The sequence below is a fragment of the Triplophysa rosa genome, linkage group LG7 (assembly GCF_024868665.1).
Source record: "Triplophysa rosa linkage group LG7, Trosa_1v2, whole genome shotgun sequence".
NCBI classification, from domain to species: Eukaryota; Metazoa; Chordata; class Actinopteri; order Cypriniformes; family Nemacheilidae; genus Triplophysa; species Triplophysa rosa.
Genome location: NC_079896.1, coordinates 12,188,860 through 12,208,118, shown reverse-complemented (window position 1 = coordinate 12,208,118; position 19,259 = coordinate 12,188,860). Strand labels below are relative to the sequence as shown.

The following is a 19,259-nucleotide window of genomic DNA, read 5'->3' as shown; positions in this document are numbered from 1 at the left end:
TAATTTCTCTGTCTCATGCGAAAACCATAAATATGTCTTTAAGGGGGTTTGGCTCCAAGCTCAGCAGTGTGTGTTGGCTTAATTATGTGTTATATTATAAAATGCGAAATGTAATACCTTGTATCTAAAGCAGGAGTCGTCAAGAATTATCGTTTTTATTAAAATAAAAAAGCATTTTATTAAGTCAGGAAAATGACGGTTTAATGTGTACAACTTTCCTTTCAGCACAATGAAAAACAGCTTTAGGCAAACACAACACATACAAATATAGGCCTAAACTGCACACACGTGGTCTGCAGGTTAGGTTAAATTATGTACAGTATTTACATTTGAGTTTCAGTCAATTATTATCAATTTCATTACACATATTTAGAATATCTTCACATTAACTGTCTACTTTTCTCATGTCCACTTTAGCCGGTGGTAAACATTTGCGTTTCATACCCGACAACATGATTCTCCACAAAACATTACACAGTATCACAAAGCAACATTTGTGCTGTATACAGGCCAATTTAACACAAGTTTCACACTTTTTACAGACACAAAGTACTACTTTTATAGAAATGAAAAGCCATTGTCTCCTGTGATGTCAGACATGCTGGTGAAGACAACAGGAAAAGCACAGCAGCCATCATACAGCAGTACAATAAATAATCTGCCTTGTGTTCAGTGTTCAGGATTACATAACCTTGTTGCGTTAGCACTGTTCAAACCCGGCCATCAGTGACAGTGCTAAAGATTCCACTGTAAGAGAACACAGCAAAATGTACCATAAAAAAGTTTGCATAAATATAAACCTGTCTTGGTATCATTAAGTGTAGATTTGAATCGTTTTCTCAGCTTGTTGATTTTTCCCTTTAAAATGTACATGCATTAATACTTCCAAATAAATGTATGTTTGTGTTGAAATTAGGAAATTTAAATCAATGTTTATCAAACTTACAGTGAGGAAATGAGCCTCTGCACACAGCCTTGTTTAAAATAGTCACAAGAAACATGTGACAGTTTTTAAAATCCGACTCCATTTTGTCAATCGACTCGATTCTAAGGACAGAAAAAAACATTAGTAATTGTAAATCCAAAAAGACATAGAAAAAGCTAAAGAAGGGAAGTAAAACCAGATAAAAAATGAAGTGAAAACTGCAACTGCACTTTAGAACATCTATAAAGAACCGTAAGTGATGTAACAGGACTTACTTCCAGGCCCCAAAACCAGCCTGCCATCTGTCTGAGAAGATCAAAACTAAATTCAGCACTTTCATGATGGCCTCCTTGACAAAACTGACCTGAAGACACAAAAATAAGTTTCATACATGAATTTATGACGACCTCAGTGTGTGTGTGTGTGTGTGTGTGTGTGTGTTTATTGCTTCAGGGAATGTAACAACACGATTTGAACTTTTCTTACACAGAAATTCACAGAGAGTTTCAGATGTCCGCTTGAGTATGCGTTTCGTTTTTGTTTAAAACAAGAAGTGCCCTCTAGGCAGGAAAATTAAAATGGCTTACTTTCTCTCTGAGCAGGCATCGGTCATGAATGGTTGACAAGTATCTGTAGTGGATTTTGATAAGCTGGTCCAGGTCCTTTGCCTCTTGTACTTGGTGTTGAAATTCTAAACCTGTACTGTGTAGGATCTGCAGATGAAAGATGTTAGTAATGTCAAAAGTAAAAAAGATGCTTAAAAAGAAACAAATACAGAAATGTAGAAACTAATTATATTAACCTAATTTCAATGTAAAAATGTAAAGTCCAACCTCCATACTGTAAAACCTACCCTTGTCATAATGTAGTTGTGCAGGCTGTTGACAAAGTGCATGAGTTTAACTTTCAGGAGAAACATCCTGTGAATCTGCTGGTTTATGGGTTCTTTGGTTGTGCTCTCTTCAGACTGGCTTCCTTCTTGCTTTTTAGCAGCTGCAGTCAAATCTGTGGGAAGATATTATTTTAAGATCCCATATGAACATGTAAACTGAAAAGCAGAGGTGGGTAGTAACGCGCTAAATTTACTTCGTTACATTTACTTGAGTAACATTTTGGAAAATATGTACTTATTAAGTAAAATTAAAAGTGTGTACTTTTACTCTTACTTGAGTAAATTTCTAATAGAAAATCTGTACTTTTACTTCGTTACATAACTTACATTGCGTGACGTTCCTTCGTTCCTTCATTTTAAAATATGCTTTTTAAAACGCGTTGTTTATTTCAAGGTTGTCGTCTCTTTTTACGGGCATTCCCGAGTGATCGATTCTTTTGAGTCGATTCTTTTGAAAGCATTAATTGAACAATGGGCAAAACCATTTGAATAGGCTAATGAATCCGTTCAAATGATTTGTTCAGTTCGCAGCACGATCTGAATCATCAATTCAATTCAATTCAATTTTATTTATATAGCGCTTTTCACAATGTGCATTGTTCCAAAGCAGCTTTACAGGAGCAAATAAGAAAAACACAGAAAGGTAAAACACAGCACAGTGCATGGTGTTTATAGACCAAGCAAGATCATTATAATAAATAAATGAATAAATAAATAAATAAATCATCTGAAGCAGGATTACTCACTCCTCGTAGCGCGAAACTTAAGAACACGCAGAACACAAAGAGCGTTGGATGAAGTGGATATTAATCTATATCTATACAATCAAAACTGCAAATGTGTCATATTGTTTGCCAGCAATGATAAATGAACGCCATATGCGCGCACCCGCGCGACCTGTTCGTCAGACACAGCAACATGCGCGTTACCTGTCAGACACAGAAACGTGGCCTTGCAGAAATATACATTTGAAGAACAGAAGGAAGAAAACCTGTTGATGGGCGTGTGGTTCACTGTTTACTGTTTGTTTACAAGTAAGAGCGTTTCACAACACACGCGTGACACAACACGAGAAAACATGAGCTTTGTTCAGAAGTGTGTATTTCATTCAAGAGAGCACTGCAGATGTTCTAGATCATCTTAGGAAATGCTCTGAGTTTAGTTCATGCTTTAGTTTGACATGGTCTAGTATTCTAAATAAGTTGTGTAAACTACATTGACATCAGGACTAGATGAAATTTACAGAAATGCTTGTCTCTTCTGTGTTTGTCTATTCTTTAGTCTCTCTAGTATATTGCAAAGATATCTGCTTATGATAATTAAAAATATTGATTAAAATGTCATATTAAAATATTGGCGTTAATATTAATTTTATGTAGTAGGCCTATATAATCAGATACAAAGTAACTAAGTAACTAGCTACTTGAGTAGTTTTTTCATTGCATACTTTTTTACTTTTACTCAAGTAAATTTTAAAATGGTGACTTTTACTTTTACTTGAGTAACAATTTCTCTAGTTACTTGTACTTTTACTTGAGTAAAGATTTTGGCTACTCTACCCACCTCTGCTGAAAAGCATCTGGATACACCAATACTCTTAAGTCATAATGGAACATATAGAGAAAATCTATGGCATCTGAAGAGTTGCAATGGATCAAGGAATTAGGCGTGACACCTTTAAAAACAGTTCAAGTATACTGATATTATTCCTTTTTCTTGATGTGTCTTTTATTAGCAATGGTCCATTCAAACTTCCCTCTCAATTTTATTGCAAAGAAAGAAATACTGAGATATTCTGATGTAACTCACCACTGAATCGCAATGTGTCTAGACTATATTTAGCCCATTTGATTTGAAGCAAGAGTAGGAAGACCTGATTGTAGATTTTCTGACACTCTGAGCTAATAACAATATCTACAGGCCATGGAACCTGATAAGAGAAATTCAAAAGCAATTATTATAAACAGAAATATTTAGCCCAAACGGAAAAGCTGCATTTGTCAAATAATATTTTGATGGTTTGCACCTTATAACTCAATGTGAGGCCATCAAGGTTATTGACAGGCTGTTTTTTTCTTCCAGGGTCAAGCGTTTCAAGAAATATTGACAACCTGTACAATTGTAAGAAAGATGTAAGAATCAGAGGCAAACAACAGCCATGTACAGTACAGGGGGAGGATACTGAGTGTTAACAGGTTTGAGGTAAACCACATGATAAAAATGAACAAAAAAGCACTACCGGCTGCTGTCCTCTGGGTGGCGCTGCCCGACAGCCTCTTGCAGTTGCACTTTGAGGAAGGCCAGCTGCTGCCAGCTCTCTTTTTCCAGAACTTTGTCAAAGATAGCCGTGTAGAAATCGTACATAGTGTCTCCAGCCTCCAACAAGAAGTAGTTTCTCATAGCTTGCAAATACTCCAGCAGCCTGAGGGAAAAAACGTGCTGATTCCTAAATGCTCCACAAAACAAATCCATTGCAAGCTTCACACATTAGGGCTTTTTCTGTGGCATATCACCTGTAGTCTTTTTTCAGAGTTCTCATGAGGTTCCCACAGCACTCAATGTATCTCCTTTCAATATGTGGGTACAGACAAGAGCGCAACGTGAGCTCAAATGTCTGACACGTCACAGACTCCGAGGAGCGGTCCAAAATCACACTGCCACCAGAGAATTTCTCATGGAAGTCATTTTGCTCTAAATATAGCCTGCAAGAGAGAACACACATTATCTCGATAGAAAAACAAGCTAATGTAATCACAATCCACACTAGACAGTTTGTCTCTGCAAATGTGGGGTTTAGGATTTTAAAACCATATTTAGAATCCTCTGCTCATTGAATGACGTCAAATCGTCAATGATGTCAAATCGCTGTACGTTCTGTCCCAGCTGTTAGTTACCTTGCGAAATTGATGGCCAGCAGGGGGTCATGAATGTCGTCCAGCTCCAAATGACGTGCTACAATGGACTGCATTTTGATCAGGCTCTTCTTAGTGGCCTGTTGCTCGGTAACTGTATTTGTGGGCGACTCTTCTCCATGGCGAAGGCGTGTCTGCACCGATTCCAGAAACAGCGTGTACAGACTCTTCCTTTCAGCATCTGCAAAGGAACACAAGTGAGAGAAATACTAAGACTATTACATTTTCTATTTGCTATAACAAACATTATTAAACATGCACCAAATAATAAAAACCGTAAACTATGCAATATCTACAAAACAGAAGATTGTATAAATGTACATTACAATACGTAATAAATAGAATTACATTTATTGTCAAAGTGTTTGCTATTACACAGGAAGGTGCCACTGAGCTGACATTACAAATGATAGTAAAGCACATTTACATTTGCTGTGTGCTCTGCATTTGATACAATTTTAATATTCTTTTATATTTTAATATTTTAATATTTTTAATTATTTGAATATGATTATATGTTCTCTGTACGTACTAGAACTAATAACTATTGGAGAACTCGTACTAAAACTACACAAAAATTAGTCATTTTCAAAACATAAAAAATGTAGGGCAGTCAAACGATTAATCGCATCCAGAATAAAAGTTTGTGTTGACATAATTTATGTCTGTGTAGTATGCATTTTAATTTTGTATTTATAAACACCTACATATACATGCATATATTTAAGAAAAATATAAAATGAATAAACATTTACATATAATTTAAATTATTGGTAAATATAAATAAATACATGTACATTTCCTAAATATGTATACATGTATGTGTAGGTGTTTATAAATACATAATTAATATGCATACTACACAGACATAAATTATGTCAACACAAACTTTTATTTTGGATGCGATTAATCGTGATTAATCATTTCCAAAAATAAATTACATGTACATTTATCCAAAGTGACTTATTAAAGTCACCATGAAACGGAAGTTACGATTGACTTCTTTTCCATATCGTGACGTATATCCGAGTGCATCGGCTTTTGACTAAAAAAAAAATGTAGGGCGGGACTTTATTTTGACCTTCCTGTTTTGATTGGTTTGTTGTAAGTTGGGCGTTGGTAACAAAATGAAAGCAGGTTTGAACGCCAGTTTACAGTCTGTTGTGGAGGGGAGGGCTACAAATTCCTGGCCATTGGACAGTCAGTATAGTCCTACCCCCCTTTTGTTGCTTACATCATGTGGTGAAGAGTTGTTGTTGAGAGGAGGAAGGGAGCTTAATGTTTTTGATTAAATATAGTGAGTGCAAATGAATAAAAAAAATAAAGGTGTGCACGGATAAATAATTTATCATTGTCACTGCAACACGGTGTAAAACACTTTGTGACTTTAATGAGAAAGCATTTATCAGTTAACCAAACATATAGAATTTACGCACTTTAAAAACAAAACTAAAATAAGTAACTTAAACAGTAACCAAATGAAATAACCACAGGACACAAGTCTAAGCTCTCCTCCCTATTGCTTCCTGTCTCTCTCTACCCAAAATCTATCTTTTAAAGGGGTCATATGGCGTGAATACGAACTGGGTGTCTTTAAAACACCCAGTTGCCCATGCATGTATTAGACACGTAAAATTGCAAAAATGAAAGTGTCGGAACAAAAGATTCATTCTATCTAAAAGCGAATGCTCACCCAGACCTGACTGAAACGCCTCGTGTAACCACACCCCCACAAATCTACGTCAGTTCGTGGCATGATTTGACTAAGACCGCCCAAATGTATACGCAAGTAAGGTGGGCGTACCTGTCAGTACAATTGCTTTGGAACCTGATGTTCCAAAGATGGCAAGAAGCGTTACATTTCCGTCACACGCTTGCAGTTTTCGACCAATCGCTACGCACAGGTTAACTGGCCAATCATAGCACACCTCGCTTTTCAGAGCGACGAGCTTTGTAAAAAATCTGTGCGTTTCAGAGAGGCGGGGCAAAGATGAGATACAAACATGCACGGTATGTGGAAAATACAGCGTTTTTGAACCTTAAATCGTGTATAAACATTGCATTACATCTAAATCAGGGTGTCTAGATATAAGCAAGTTAAAGACTTAACTACTGACCGAATTTCACCCAAATTCAAAACAAAAATATTGTTTTATATTTGCATTAATTTGCACAAAGTTAAAAAGGAAAACTGGTTTTCAGAATACGTAATTGTTTTTTAGACGTATTAAGATGTTTGTAAAAATAAATGTATTTGACCCAGTCTGAGAAAACCAGGCTAAAGTCTCTGAATCTAATTATGAGATAACGAGCATCAAATTTGATTTCAAGCATTATTTTCACTATGATTACAATCTTTGACATGGCCTTACTCAGTATAAGATATCAAGAAGATAAATATATCAAGGTTATATTTTTACAAAATGTTCTTTACTTTACACGAGATGGTTTTATGTAGAAACAGCAAATGACGAAAAAATACTTTAGATGGGTTTTCACAGACTGGGTCAAATATGATGGAATAAGCCTGATTTTTAATCACAGCTTTCATTAATTATACACTTTACTGTGTCACTCCTGAGGTTTGTTTCTGTTGAAATTCAAGATACACTGGACTGGAATACATGCAGAAATGCTAATTAAAGGCAAAGCTGGCGTGATCTCTTCATTTTTTCCATGGCTATAAGTTACAGTGCACATGTGTAAGTGCTCTTTATAAACTAACACAGGGTCATGTGGGTGCTGCGAGTCATCTTGACGGGTTTAGTTAAATATTCACCAATGAAAACAAATACAAATGCCTAATTAATAACACATGAGATTATATTTACAAATGATTTAACCAAATTGCATGTTCGTCTTGTTTGAATGTCGCATTGGATTAAAGCCGTTAGGAAACGCATTTTCCACGCATGAGGTTTGTATTTGTTACAAATTTCGGGTCCAATAATTTGCTCATGTGGTAAGTAAAGTTAGCCGTTTAATGTGCGGGATATGTACACGTTACGATTACGTTACGATTGTAACGTTAACCCCGCTTCGCATCAGGCTCCTGTCGGGTTTTACTCTGCGATATCAACGGCTGTACATTATCCATTACAATTTAAAAAGAGTGGAAAAGAAACCTTGTAATCTGCTGGAGGCCTTTCACGTGCTCATTGCTTCCCTCTGTGCCTGTGTGATTCCACCACCTCGATGCTCATACAGAGTTTAAAACATCTCCGACAAACGGCACAGTTTGCCTCGTAGACATTTCCAGGCACCGGCTTTAACCACCATGGGAACTCATCATTCTAGCCATTTTTATTAAGCTTTCATTAAAACAATTTAGCTAGGATGCTGTAAACTAGCTGGGCTACTTTAATCTGTATTCTGCGACCTCAGTTCTCTCTGATGAGTCGTGACAATGCAGTCACTATTGCGGGGAGAAAAATCTTAGGTCTGTTCAATGATTTTACAGTCATTTGGTCCGTCAGACTGAAAGATTTTTTTCAGAAATAAGACCAAAATATTTAAGACCCGTAGAATCTGAATTTAATACTTTTTAAGACTTTTAAAGGCCTTATATTAGGAAATCTTAATTTAAGACTTTTTAAGGATCCGCAGCCACCCTGTAAAACAAACGATAATATTTGTTTTAGCCATGTCATATGACCCCTTTAAAATATTTATAAATAAACAAATACTGGTGAAATTCAGAACCTGGATTGCTCATAAACTGCCTGAGGTGCATCCTCTCATACACACTGACCTCTGGAGGATCCGTCCGACTGCTCTGCCTGTTTGCAGTCCAGGTTCTTCAACAGCTGCATGGATTTGCCTGCCATGATGATCTGCTTGAGTACCGGCTTGAGGAAGGACACCATAGTGTGCTGTTTGTTGCTGGAGGTCTGCTCTCCTCCAGAGCTTCCGCTGGCTGCGTCGCTGAGCCTCTCCTCGCTCTCCACAGTCTCGGAAATGCTGTACAGCGTATAAGTGGCATACCAGAAGTCTCTGTGGTTTACTGGGACATCCTTGTTCCTGATAAACATCATCAAACATGACTTACAAATACGTGTGTTGAGTTAAATGAAAAGACAGAATTTTGAATGATAGTGTATATAGGTGTGTGTTTCTTTTACCTTTGAATTACAAACTCCTTGGCAGGGTCAAATAAGTGACCATGAACAATCCACTCGTCCACAATCTCAAGATATGGCCGGACCGTTTCTACCCACAGAGAGAAAAGGAGTGCCACCTGATAGGAATACAATGGACATCATTTTGGATCAGACGCAGCAAAAAGGATGAAGTAGTGCAATTACACACAAAGTCAAGCATCTACCGCTCAATGCCAATCACAGAAAAACTTACACACTGTTCGGATGCTTCGCCTACACTGTCATACTCTATGATGGCCTTGTAGAGGGTGTTGAGTAGGTGTGAGGCTCGTAACACATTGGGCGTTCCGGACGGGACCTCAGCCACTCCTGTGCAAAACACTCTGTGGAGCATCGTAATCTGGGCCAGATGAGGATTTAAGCGTTCCAGCACAGCAGACAGAGTCACTGTCTCATCTAAATGACAGCAGGGTTTTTCATTACATTCATTTTTTAAACTCATTACCATCATTATCACAAAAATAAAAGTGATTGTAAGTGTATTATTAGACACCCTCCCTACTTTGCTATGTTAAAAAATATTAATAAAAAGGAATGATTCTACGTCTTTTAAAACCCTAATCCCTCTGTAAAATAATATGTATTGTAATGTACTGTATACTATACCAACCTTTGCCAATAATGTCTTTCTCTATAGCAGTTAGCTCCTCTTTAAAAGTGGTGAAGTATTTATACAATGCCCACACAAAGGCTTGATATGTCCTGAAAGGAGGTTCCGAGCTCTTCTTGGAGGATGAAAATGATGACGAAGGGTTGAGACCTGGAGGGCAGGGCTCAGCACTGTGACCGGTCACTTCATCGATGAACTTCTGCAGTCGAGAAACTGCTTGTCCATAAGCCGCTATGTGCTCCAGGACTGAGTGAAGACAGTTCTGTTCATAAAATTATAACAAATCAGTTAAAAGTAACACACTGTAATGCAATATTACCTTATTAATAATCCATGTATGTAATTATAGCTTTTAACATAGATGTAAATATCAAATATCCCTTAAAGTGATAGTTCACCCAAAAAGGAAAATTCTGTCAACGTTTACTCACCCTCTTGTCATGTCAAACCTGTATGAGTTTCTTTCTTCCGCAAAACACAAAAGAAGATATTTCGAAAAATGTTGTTGACCGAACAGCAATGGCAGCCATTCACTTGCATTGGTTTTGTGTCCATACAATAGAAGCTAATTAATTACAGATGTCATGAATTGGCCTTGTTTATTATACTGTTGTATGAGGTCTACTTATGACGTTCGTGTGGTTTTTACATTCAAAAACATCAAAATCAATATGTAATAGGCTATTTTCTACCCGGGTTTTGAGGCCGGCTCGACAAACGCTCGGTTTTAATGGATATGACCCAGCACCCGAAATAATATCAAAACACTTCAAAACAGCCTCCATTATTCGCAAACGGTCGATAAAACCTTGAAAAATTATATATGAGCCGCCAAATCAAAGAGATGCTGATTTGCACAGGACTAATATTATCACAGGACCTCGGTGTTCGTCAAAATATGGTAGGTAATTTGTGGGGGAATTTTTACTTTACAAATTACAGACATGGCCGATTTGCACGGGATTAAGATCACAGACAACATCTGCAATTATTACAAATGACTAGAGGTCCCCAGGTAATACTAATCCCGTACGAATAGGGCTATCAGGGCATGTCAAGCAATCTCTAACAAAGCAATAGTGTACGCATTTGTACGCATAGTACAAATATGTTTTACTCACATAAGCACTGCTTTCTAATTTTAGTCTGTCCGCAAATCCAGCATCGACCTGTGCCTTGTTCACAAAGGAATCCGTGGTGAAATGACGCGAACAAATGCTCAATGTTTTACCCACGTGAGCTGGATCGTCTTGAAAAATAAACTTCAACCACGCATTACTAATGTCGGAATCCGAAGGAAGGTTATGCAGCGACTGTGTTCTTCCACAACCAGGCACTGACTGCACAATATTTTGCCATCTTTAACGGCATGTTTATTGCTTGCTCGCTCTATCTGGTTCCGCGCAGATAGAGTGGGCGAGGCTAGAGAAGTAGTCGTTGATATTCTTCTGTGGAGGCGGTGTTCAACCTATCTATGATAGATAGGTGCATTCTAGGACCTGGTGTTCGCTGGGCCTGGTGTCAATAACAGTTGTAATTTCAGTAACAAGGGCGTTTTCAGTTCTGACACTTACAAGATGTTCGCTTGAATACGATTCCCTCTTATATAACAAAAGCTAGGGTTAAAATTGATGTCTTAATTCATGACTCCTTTAATAATAGCTGTTCGGTTATCAACATTTTTCAAAATATATTTTGTGTTCTGGTTTGAAATGACAAGAGAGTGAGTAAATGATGACAGAATTTTAATTTTTGGGTGAACTATCACTTTAAGCAAGAATACTTATTCAACATTAATACTCTTTTTATCTTAATTGTTTTCATTTTTAATAAATGAAACTCAAATACTTTGTATACTGTAATTACAAATATTATAACAACAGAACATTATATTATAATGTCATTATTATATTATACCTAGTTCTGAGTCAGAACACAGTACATTTAAAACAGACGCCATATATTTGGGTCTGATTTGGAAAGACTGAATGTGCCACACTGCAAATTCTAAAATAAGACAAGGAAAGAATGTTAAAGAATCAGCTTCCACTCACATTTGTTAGATGTGTGACCACCACATCATTCCTCACGGTCACCTTGCCGTCATTGTGCTGGAAAATGAACAGTTTCCTCACACCAGAAAGAAGCCTGAGAAGCAGAGAAGAATGCATGATCTTTCCTGCATCCTGGTAAAAGCTATCAGTGTGTGACACATTTTCTTTTGAGATAATGTCACTGATACATCATCGACCATTACAAACATCTTCATTCCACAGCTGTTCCTTCCATGCAAGTTTCAACATGTATACCAACCCTTATCCCATACCGTCAGTTTCACAATCATAGCATATCCATTCTTCTTTGTCAAAAAAGTCTCTGTTAAGATTAGAAATGTAAACACGGCAGCAGATATAACCCTACCATAGAGTTTCCCGAATCACTTGAGTTTCTGTAACAAAAGACTTCTCCTCTGGCAAGTAAAGCGGTCCAGTGTTATAAAGGTGTTGATCCCTGGAAAGATAAAATGTACAACTCTTACACAACCTGAATAGGATTCTTATGAAATGAAATCTTGAAATCATTCCAGTGATGAAATAAAAATTTTGTACGTGTCTAACTGTGAATCTCTTACCAGACATTGTAAAGGTTGGAATGCAGATGAAGGCTGTGTGGAAAGCGAGGAGAGTTGGGAACCCAGTATGAGGTGACGATATGCTGCTCCAGCCAGGCCCTGGAATCAGGCTCACCCACTACAAGAACAAGGCTTGGTAAGAACTTGAAGTCTTGACATAAACTGGCAACTACAAACATTTGTGACAATACTATCCCTTACCAGTCCACGTAACTTGGACGGTCTTGTCGTTCTGCTCGTGATCCTCCTGTGGAGTTCTGTCCAACTGTATCCCAGAATCCTCTCTGCTCAAAGGCTGCTGACTATCATCCTCTTCACTTTCATCCTCAGACCATTCCTGTTACGATAAATACCAAATGATTTCTGGCACCCTGTTGTATAGATTAATTCATAAATATATATATAACTAGATGCCTCATTCAAGCAGGCACATAGACTTGTCTGCCATCTTGGAGCAGTCCACTGACGTCACACACAGTTTGCTAGAATGCCCCAACACTGCGGAGCCATGGCTGTGAAAACCACAGGGATTTAAATTTCCGAAAAATGGGATAACCTTTTGTTGTTGTCATGTGTTAGTGTAGCAGATATCATGTTTGAGTTTACACAGCAATACATATGTTTTCATAATCATACACAGTCAGCTTGCTCTTGAGAGTTAACGGACCTGCTCGCACCATTCCAATATGGCAGACGACTTACGTATAGCAGCCCATAGAAACAGACGCTAATGCGGCATCTAGTTATTTAGATCTATGGATGAATTGTTTAGAGCAGTGGTTCTCAAACTGTGGTACACGTACCACTAATGGTACTCGAAGAGCAGATATCATGTTTGGTGGTACATGACATGACAGAAAATTATAAACGCTATATATTAATTTGCATTTTGTGTTTTAAATACAATTTCAAATATTTAATACTGCCTATGTACAATTTTAATATAGTTGTAGGAATTATCGTTTATTTATCATTGGTCGATGTAACTTGTGAAAAGAGTTGTGAAGTTGTGAAAGACAGTTCAAACACAGAGAGGGAGCGGACAGACGCTTGTGTGTCTCTCACTCTCTCTCTTCCGATGAGCTGCGTGTACATTAAGCTTCTAATGCATTTATGAACTTGAACCGCTGTTGAAGCTGTTGTTAATGCTGTAAAGTGCTAATTCAACATGCGTCTGCATCAGTGGTGTAGTCCTAACAAAAAAAGTGGTGTACTATACTATACAACCATAACCCCGACCTCAAATGGCCAAAAGACAGGGGTCAGTGTGTTTGTTTGTTTTGTTTTTCTAGTAACATATGACAATTATTTCAGTTAAATATTTATGCATAATTCTTCACTTATGCTTTGAATATGAAGTTATAGAACTGGAAAAAAAAACAAGTTGGTGGAAAAAGGTCTATGCCAGTACTGCTGACCACAATACAATATTTTTTACAAAGCGTCACATATTTTCACATATACAAGATTGGGTAAAAACATATGAAAGATTTTACAGAATACAGATGTAACTTTGTCTTCACTGCAATCTCTGTGTCAATACTTGTTAATAATTTAAGGGGAAGATATTAATGTATAAAGTTAACGTTGTGGTAAAAAACAGACTACATTATTTTAAATGTAGAATAAACGTATAACGAGGAGGTTTAAAACGACTGTAAAGGGAATGAGGATGCAGAGAAAATGTAAGGATTATGACTTTCGCGATTTTAAACAGTAGGGCTATGGAAGTACTTTGTTTCATTTCACCGCGTGTCATTTAAAGAAAGCTAGAATTAAAAGTTGTGACAGATATCAAAGATTCGCAATGCACTTTAATATCATAAAGAGATAAAGTAGACCAAGAGAACAGGTGAATTCAGTGTCAATCTCTCTCGAGCCGGAGGCCCGGAACAGATGAGAGTAGCCACTGCCGCTGAGCGCCCTTTAAACCAGCTTTGACTAAAAGTGAGCCGTTTTATCAATATTACCTAACGGCTTCAGCGGGACACTTACAGTCACTTACAGGACGAACTCCTCGTTGGCGCGCTGCCAACACTGAAGATGATGCGCTTGACGTGGTTTTTGGAGGTGGGGCCGCAAGAAATATTGTGAATTTTCTTAAGAAATGCACCAATTGTTACATTTACATTTATGCATTTGGCAGACGCTTTTATCCAAAGCGACTTACATTGCACTGTATTATACATTTGTTTCTGACTATTGTGTCTATCTTTAGAAGTTGTTATACACAAACAGAGCTGTGGAAAAAGTAAGCATACGGCGTATGCGTGTGTATGGCCCCGACTACACCACTGGTTTGCATCTACTCGAGATTAAATCAATGAAGCATGCGTTGCGATTTATTATTGACGTGCCACTTTGACAAGAGCCGTTGCAGTGAAGTGTAAGCCTTTAGTATCTGTTTGTTATTTACTGTACAGCTGTTCTCTTGATGTTTATGTATACGTATATATTTACTTATCTTCTTTGTTAAATATTCTTTCCACATTGTTTGTCTTTAATAAAGGATTGTAGTCTTTCTGCAAGTCCCCACACAGTTAATTAAATCCTCCATGAGAGTCATTTACAGAGCCCTGTTTACAGTGCAATACAGAAAAGTGTTTTGTGTCCATCATTACTAGGGATGCACCGATATGTACATTTTGGCCAATAACGATAACCGATAATTCTTTAACATTGGAAGCCGATATCTGAGATATTGGCCGATATACCGTATCTAAATATTCATATAACATTCCCTAAGACTGAAATAGAAGGCAAAAAGTGCAACTCGGCTGATACCGATATGGCCAATGATTTATCGTGCATCCCTAATTATTACTGCTGACTAACTTGATAAACATGGAAAAAACATGTTCTTTAGTTTGAAAACAGCTGATAAATGAAGTGTTTGTATTATTAATAATACATTAAAATTGGAGGACGAGGTGTATCTTATCATGAGGGAAGTAAAGATTTACAGCTCTACTATTTATTTTAGTGTTTATTCGTGTGATTTTCTATGGCGGTCATTAGGTAGTACTTGGAACAACTCATTTTATTAACGGTGGTACATGCTCTGAAAAGTTTGAGTTTAGAGAATGTTTCAAGATGATTCTGTTTACATAGCACATTTGGATGCATGGATGGATCCCGACAGTTTCTTAGAGGCGTAACTGAGAGAATCCCTGCCTTGACTGCATTGATCTGTTTTTAAATTTTACGTTGGTATTGAATATCATAACCAGATGTAATTCAGAACATCTGCACATCTCTGATGCCTTGTCCAAATGTTAACATCAGCTTACAAAAATTTGTAAAATTTGTAAAACCAGCCGAGTGTTATCTAGCGAAATGACTTGTAATTTTCCAAGAAAACAAAAAAAATAGATACTTTATAAACATAAATACACAGCTTGCCTTGCATCCGCGATGCACATCCACGACTTTCGTATTACACAATCACATTGGAATAGTTACGCGTGACGTAGGTTTCAAAAGATTTAAACATCCCTGATATGCACAACCTGACCATTTTAAACAATAATCTTGCACAAAGACATATAACGTGTCATTCAACATCCAAGAACTTTTGAACGGTCTTCTTTCTCCACACTCGCAAACACTGGGTCGGAATTTCCGCTTACGCCATGCGCCATACAAGAAGTCGTGGACGCGCTACATGGAGGCACTCCGAGGAAGAGCAAGCCATATAATTATGTTTAAAAGTATATATATACCAGTGTATATTTTTTTTCTTGGAAAATGACCAATCGTTTCACTAGACAACAACCTTATTCATCGGCTGGTGTCGTGTAGAGCCTTTTGAAGTTGCGGTGAAACTGAAATTTGGACCTTAACCAACAGCTCCCCATTTAAGTGCATTATGTATATGAATAAGAACACTGGAAACCTTTCCTCAAAAGCCTCAATTTGTTTTCGACAGAAGAAATAAACACACGGAAGGCTTGTATGACGTAGGTAAGTGAATTATCATGAAAATTTAATTTTATAGTGAACTACTCCTTTAATCTTAATCTGTTATCATAAATCCACGTGGATGATTCTTACGAAATCTTGGTTGATGTCAAACATGATATTCTCAAAAATATACAGTATCTCTCTATGTTTTTTTAACTAGTAATTTGTCAGAGCCGATAGCCTCAGGGGCAGTGCTCCGACACGTGGCGCGGTTGCGCATCGGGCGACCTGGGTTCGATTCCCATCTCGTGGTCCTCTCCCGAACCCACCCCCTTCTCTCTCTCCCACTTCACTTCCTGTCCTCTCTATCACTAAGCCATACAATTAAAGGCAAAACGCCAAAAATAAATCTAAAAAAAACCCCTAGTAATTTATAAAGTAATCTGCTAACCTGTTAACCGTTTGAAAGGCACTGTTAGATGTGTTTCTTCACATAAAACTTAATGCAAATATATTTGTGTGTGTGTAAGCATCAGTCCCTTAAAAATATTACAGAGGATGAGAATTTCAGTCATTGACGCTTCTTTTTCCACTATTTCTTCATTTTTATTATACATGAATATTCTGTAAATGATTTTTTTGTCATTTGAGAACATCTAAAAATACATCTAATTGTTTTTTCAGAATGTTTTCATTTTACTCTGTTTAAATTATGACACATAAAGCACTCAGAGTCTCAGACAAATCGGGACGTGTTACGGAAATGAGAATTTCAGCAGAAAAAGCAATAAAACACATAAATAATTCAGTCCTATGTCAAAGTTATGCTTTGTGCAAGGTAGAGAACACATTTTTGTGTTTTATAATTAAAATCTTTACTGCCATGATGTTTTAGTGGTTTCGTGAGAATGACCCACGCATCGTCTAGAAAAAGAATACTTTACGAAACCACAGAACCAGTCTTATAATAGTGTAAATGAGTTCACTTACTGGTGTGTCTGGAAAGGGTCCAGTATCAACATCTTCCCCTTCCATTAAGTATTTTGGCCAATCAAATGTGTCTTCTCTCTCTGTAGAAAACAATATTCTTAATTATTTATACCAATCGGGTGAATATATTAGTCATTTAGCATTTACAGTGACACAACACAACTCTCACCTGTTTCCTTCAGTCTGGGCCTTTCACAGTAGTTGGTGTTGGATGGAGAGTCAGACAGATGGAGTAATAATGCCAGCATACTGTAGTGGACATCAGTCTGTAAACACACGCACAGTGTAATAGAGATAATCAGCATATTTATCCATGTGAGTTAGGCTGTGTTTAATATCAATATTATCTACCCTGGTTCCCTCAGTGTTGAGAAGAGGAGAAGTGAGGAATTCCTCAGTCAGTCGCTTCCAGCTGTCTGCTTTGCTCAAGTCAGAGTGGACCATGAGTTTCTCATGAATCCTGAGAGAAAGAGAAATCACAATCATTTAGGTTTAATAAACTATAGCAAAAAATAAAATGAAAATTGTAAAAACAGGCATAATACCCATTAATGGAGCGCTGTACATTGTGCCTGTTGACGTCAAGAAAACGATGAAATCTGTTTAAAGGGAAAAAACAGGATGAGAAATGTATTCGTTTTATTTGTTTCATTTCTTCATTATTCCTTATGAGTTATGTATCTCTTTGTTTATTGCACTTATCTTACTGTTCAATGAAAATTAATTCTACTGTTCATTATATGCAATTGTAAGCGCGCGCAGGTGATAAATACACGGAAGAACAGTCCTTACTTAAAATTGGACCCGGTAAACTTCAATGCCATTTGATAGTTCTGATCTTCCTCATCCTGAATACCAGTTAAATGTGAGATGAGTCTTCTGGTCTCCAAGTCCAGATCCTTCTCAAACCTGCTCCAGTGAGCCATTTTCCCAACCTAAACACAAGACACGCATAGAATAATTTGTGTTTTCACTTTCTTTTATTTTGTGTCACGGGTTCAACTTCTAGATGCATGTATTTTATATGTGACCCTGGATCACAAAACCAGTCTTGAGTAGCACGGGAACATTTTTAGTAAAAGCCAAAAATACATTGTATGGGTCAAAATGATCGATTTTTCTTTTATGCCAAAAATCATTAGGATATTAAGTAAAGATCATGATCCATGAAGATATTTTGTAAATTTCCTACCCTAAATATATAAAAACGTTATTTTTGTGAGTGGATGGCCTGCTACAGCGCCTCTGAGGGACAACTTTAAAGGCGATTTTCTCAGTGTTTAGATTTTTTTGCACTCTCAGATTCCAGAGTTATAAACGTCTGTATCTCCGCCATATATTGTCCTATCCTTAACAACTCATCAATAGAAAGCTTAATTATTCAGCTTTCAGATTATGTAAATATCTCAATTTCGAAAAATTGACCCATAAGACTGGTTTTGTTGTCCAGGGTGACATATGTAGTTTGTCCAGTATAAGCACTAACCTGGTTCCGTTGTGTTGCTGTGACAGGCGAGCCGTTGACAACAGCGGCGGATGCAGGCTAACAAAATAACAAACCCATGAAAAGGGTGTTCGCTACGTGTCAGAGATAAGGCGACAGAACGCTGTATGTCTCCCAAAAATACGCGAAGACGGCATTAAGGGTGACTTCAAAATATATTTATCGCGGTTTCTGTTTTTACACGCAATATTTTCCCCGTTGCCGCCTCCATGACTTCAGTCGCTTCTTCTGTGGTTCCGCAAGAACGTTGATGAAGCAGACGGGAGATTTCTCGCCACCTATCGAGCAGACGCAAAATATCAACTGATCTCCTTATAAATCCCTCAATATAAATAGTTTTCCATTTTTATAATCATTTTCATTTTGCTCCAATTGTCTATACGTCTAAATTGTCATGTCACACAGAATGAGCATTTAAGAGTAAATGGGACACTCTTTTCCATTAACCTCGTTGACAAAAAGTGCTCCACTTTACCCTAAATCACCCTGTCACATGTTTTCGACCTATTTCACCGTTTTAACTATAACATTCTGGCCTATTTTATAACTTTTGGCCTATTTTAGGTCTAAAATGTTGATTCTGGTGATAAATGATGAAAATGCACAAATGTACAAATCTTGTACTGTTGTTTTATTACATTGTATCTATGTACATTCAGTAATTAAAACTTAAAGTAAATGCCACCTAGAAAAGTACCTCAATGACTGCAATTTTTAAAAATTGGTGTTTA

At 37.2% G+C, this 19,259-nt stretch overlaps 1 protein-coding gene across 1 annotated transcript; it reads right to left on the bottom strand.

Moving 5' to 3' along the window:
• Nucleotides 1-144: 144 nt before the first annotated feature.
• tubgcp5 (tubulin, gamma complex associated protein 5) lies at nucleotides 145-19,178 on the bottom strand. Its single transcript, XM_057339094.1, has 24 exons — nucleotides 18,511-19,178; nucleotides 17,817-17,959; nucleotides 17,570-17,623; nucleotides 17,376-17,484; nucleotides 17,194-17,290; nucleotides 17,025-17,104; nucleotides 12,333-12,468; nucleotides 12,132-12,249; nucleotides 11,921-12,010; nucleotides 11,554-11,647; nucleotides 9,500-9,761; nucleotides 9,083-9,285; nucleotides 8,851-8,966; nucleotides 8,481-8,749; nucleotides 4,712-4,910; nucleotides 4,331-4,519; nucleotides 4,057-4,239; nucleotides 3,844-3,928; nucleotides 3,627-3,747; nucleotides 1,779-1,930; nucleotides 1,513-1,638; nucleotides 1,201-1,289; nucleotides 947-1,047; nucleotides 145-747 (listed from the first exon to the last, which is right to left on the bottom strand). The coding sequence occupies exons 2-24, from the start codon at nucleotides 17,948-17,950 to the stop codon at nucleotides 701-703; spliced, it is 3,054 nt and encodes a 1,017-aa protein (XP_057195077.1). The 5' UTR covers nucleotides 17,951-17,959; nucleotides 18,511-19,178; the 3' UTR covers nucleotides 145-700.
• Nucleotides 19,179-19,259: the final 81 nt, after the last annotated feature.

Excerpts from the sequence above, each read along its gene's own strand:
- tubgcp5 (XM_057339094.1), bottom strand. The coding sequence starts at position 17,950 with ATGGCTCACTGGAGCAGGTTTGAGAAGGATCTGGACTTGGAGACCAGA. Across the intron at positions 8,750-8,850 it reads AAGGAGTTTGTAATTCAAAG|GAACAAGGATGTCCCAGTAA; the intron begins GTAAAAGAAACA and ends GATGTTTATCAG. Across the intron at positions 3,929-4,056 it reads CACCCAGAGGACAGCAGCCG|GTTGTCAATATTTCTTGAAA; the intron begins GTAGTGCTTTTT and ends ACAATTGTACAG.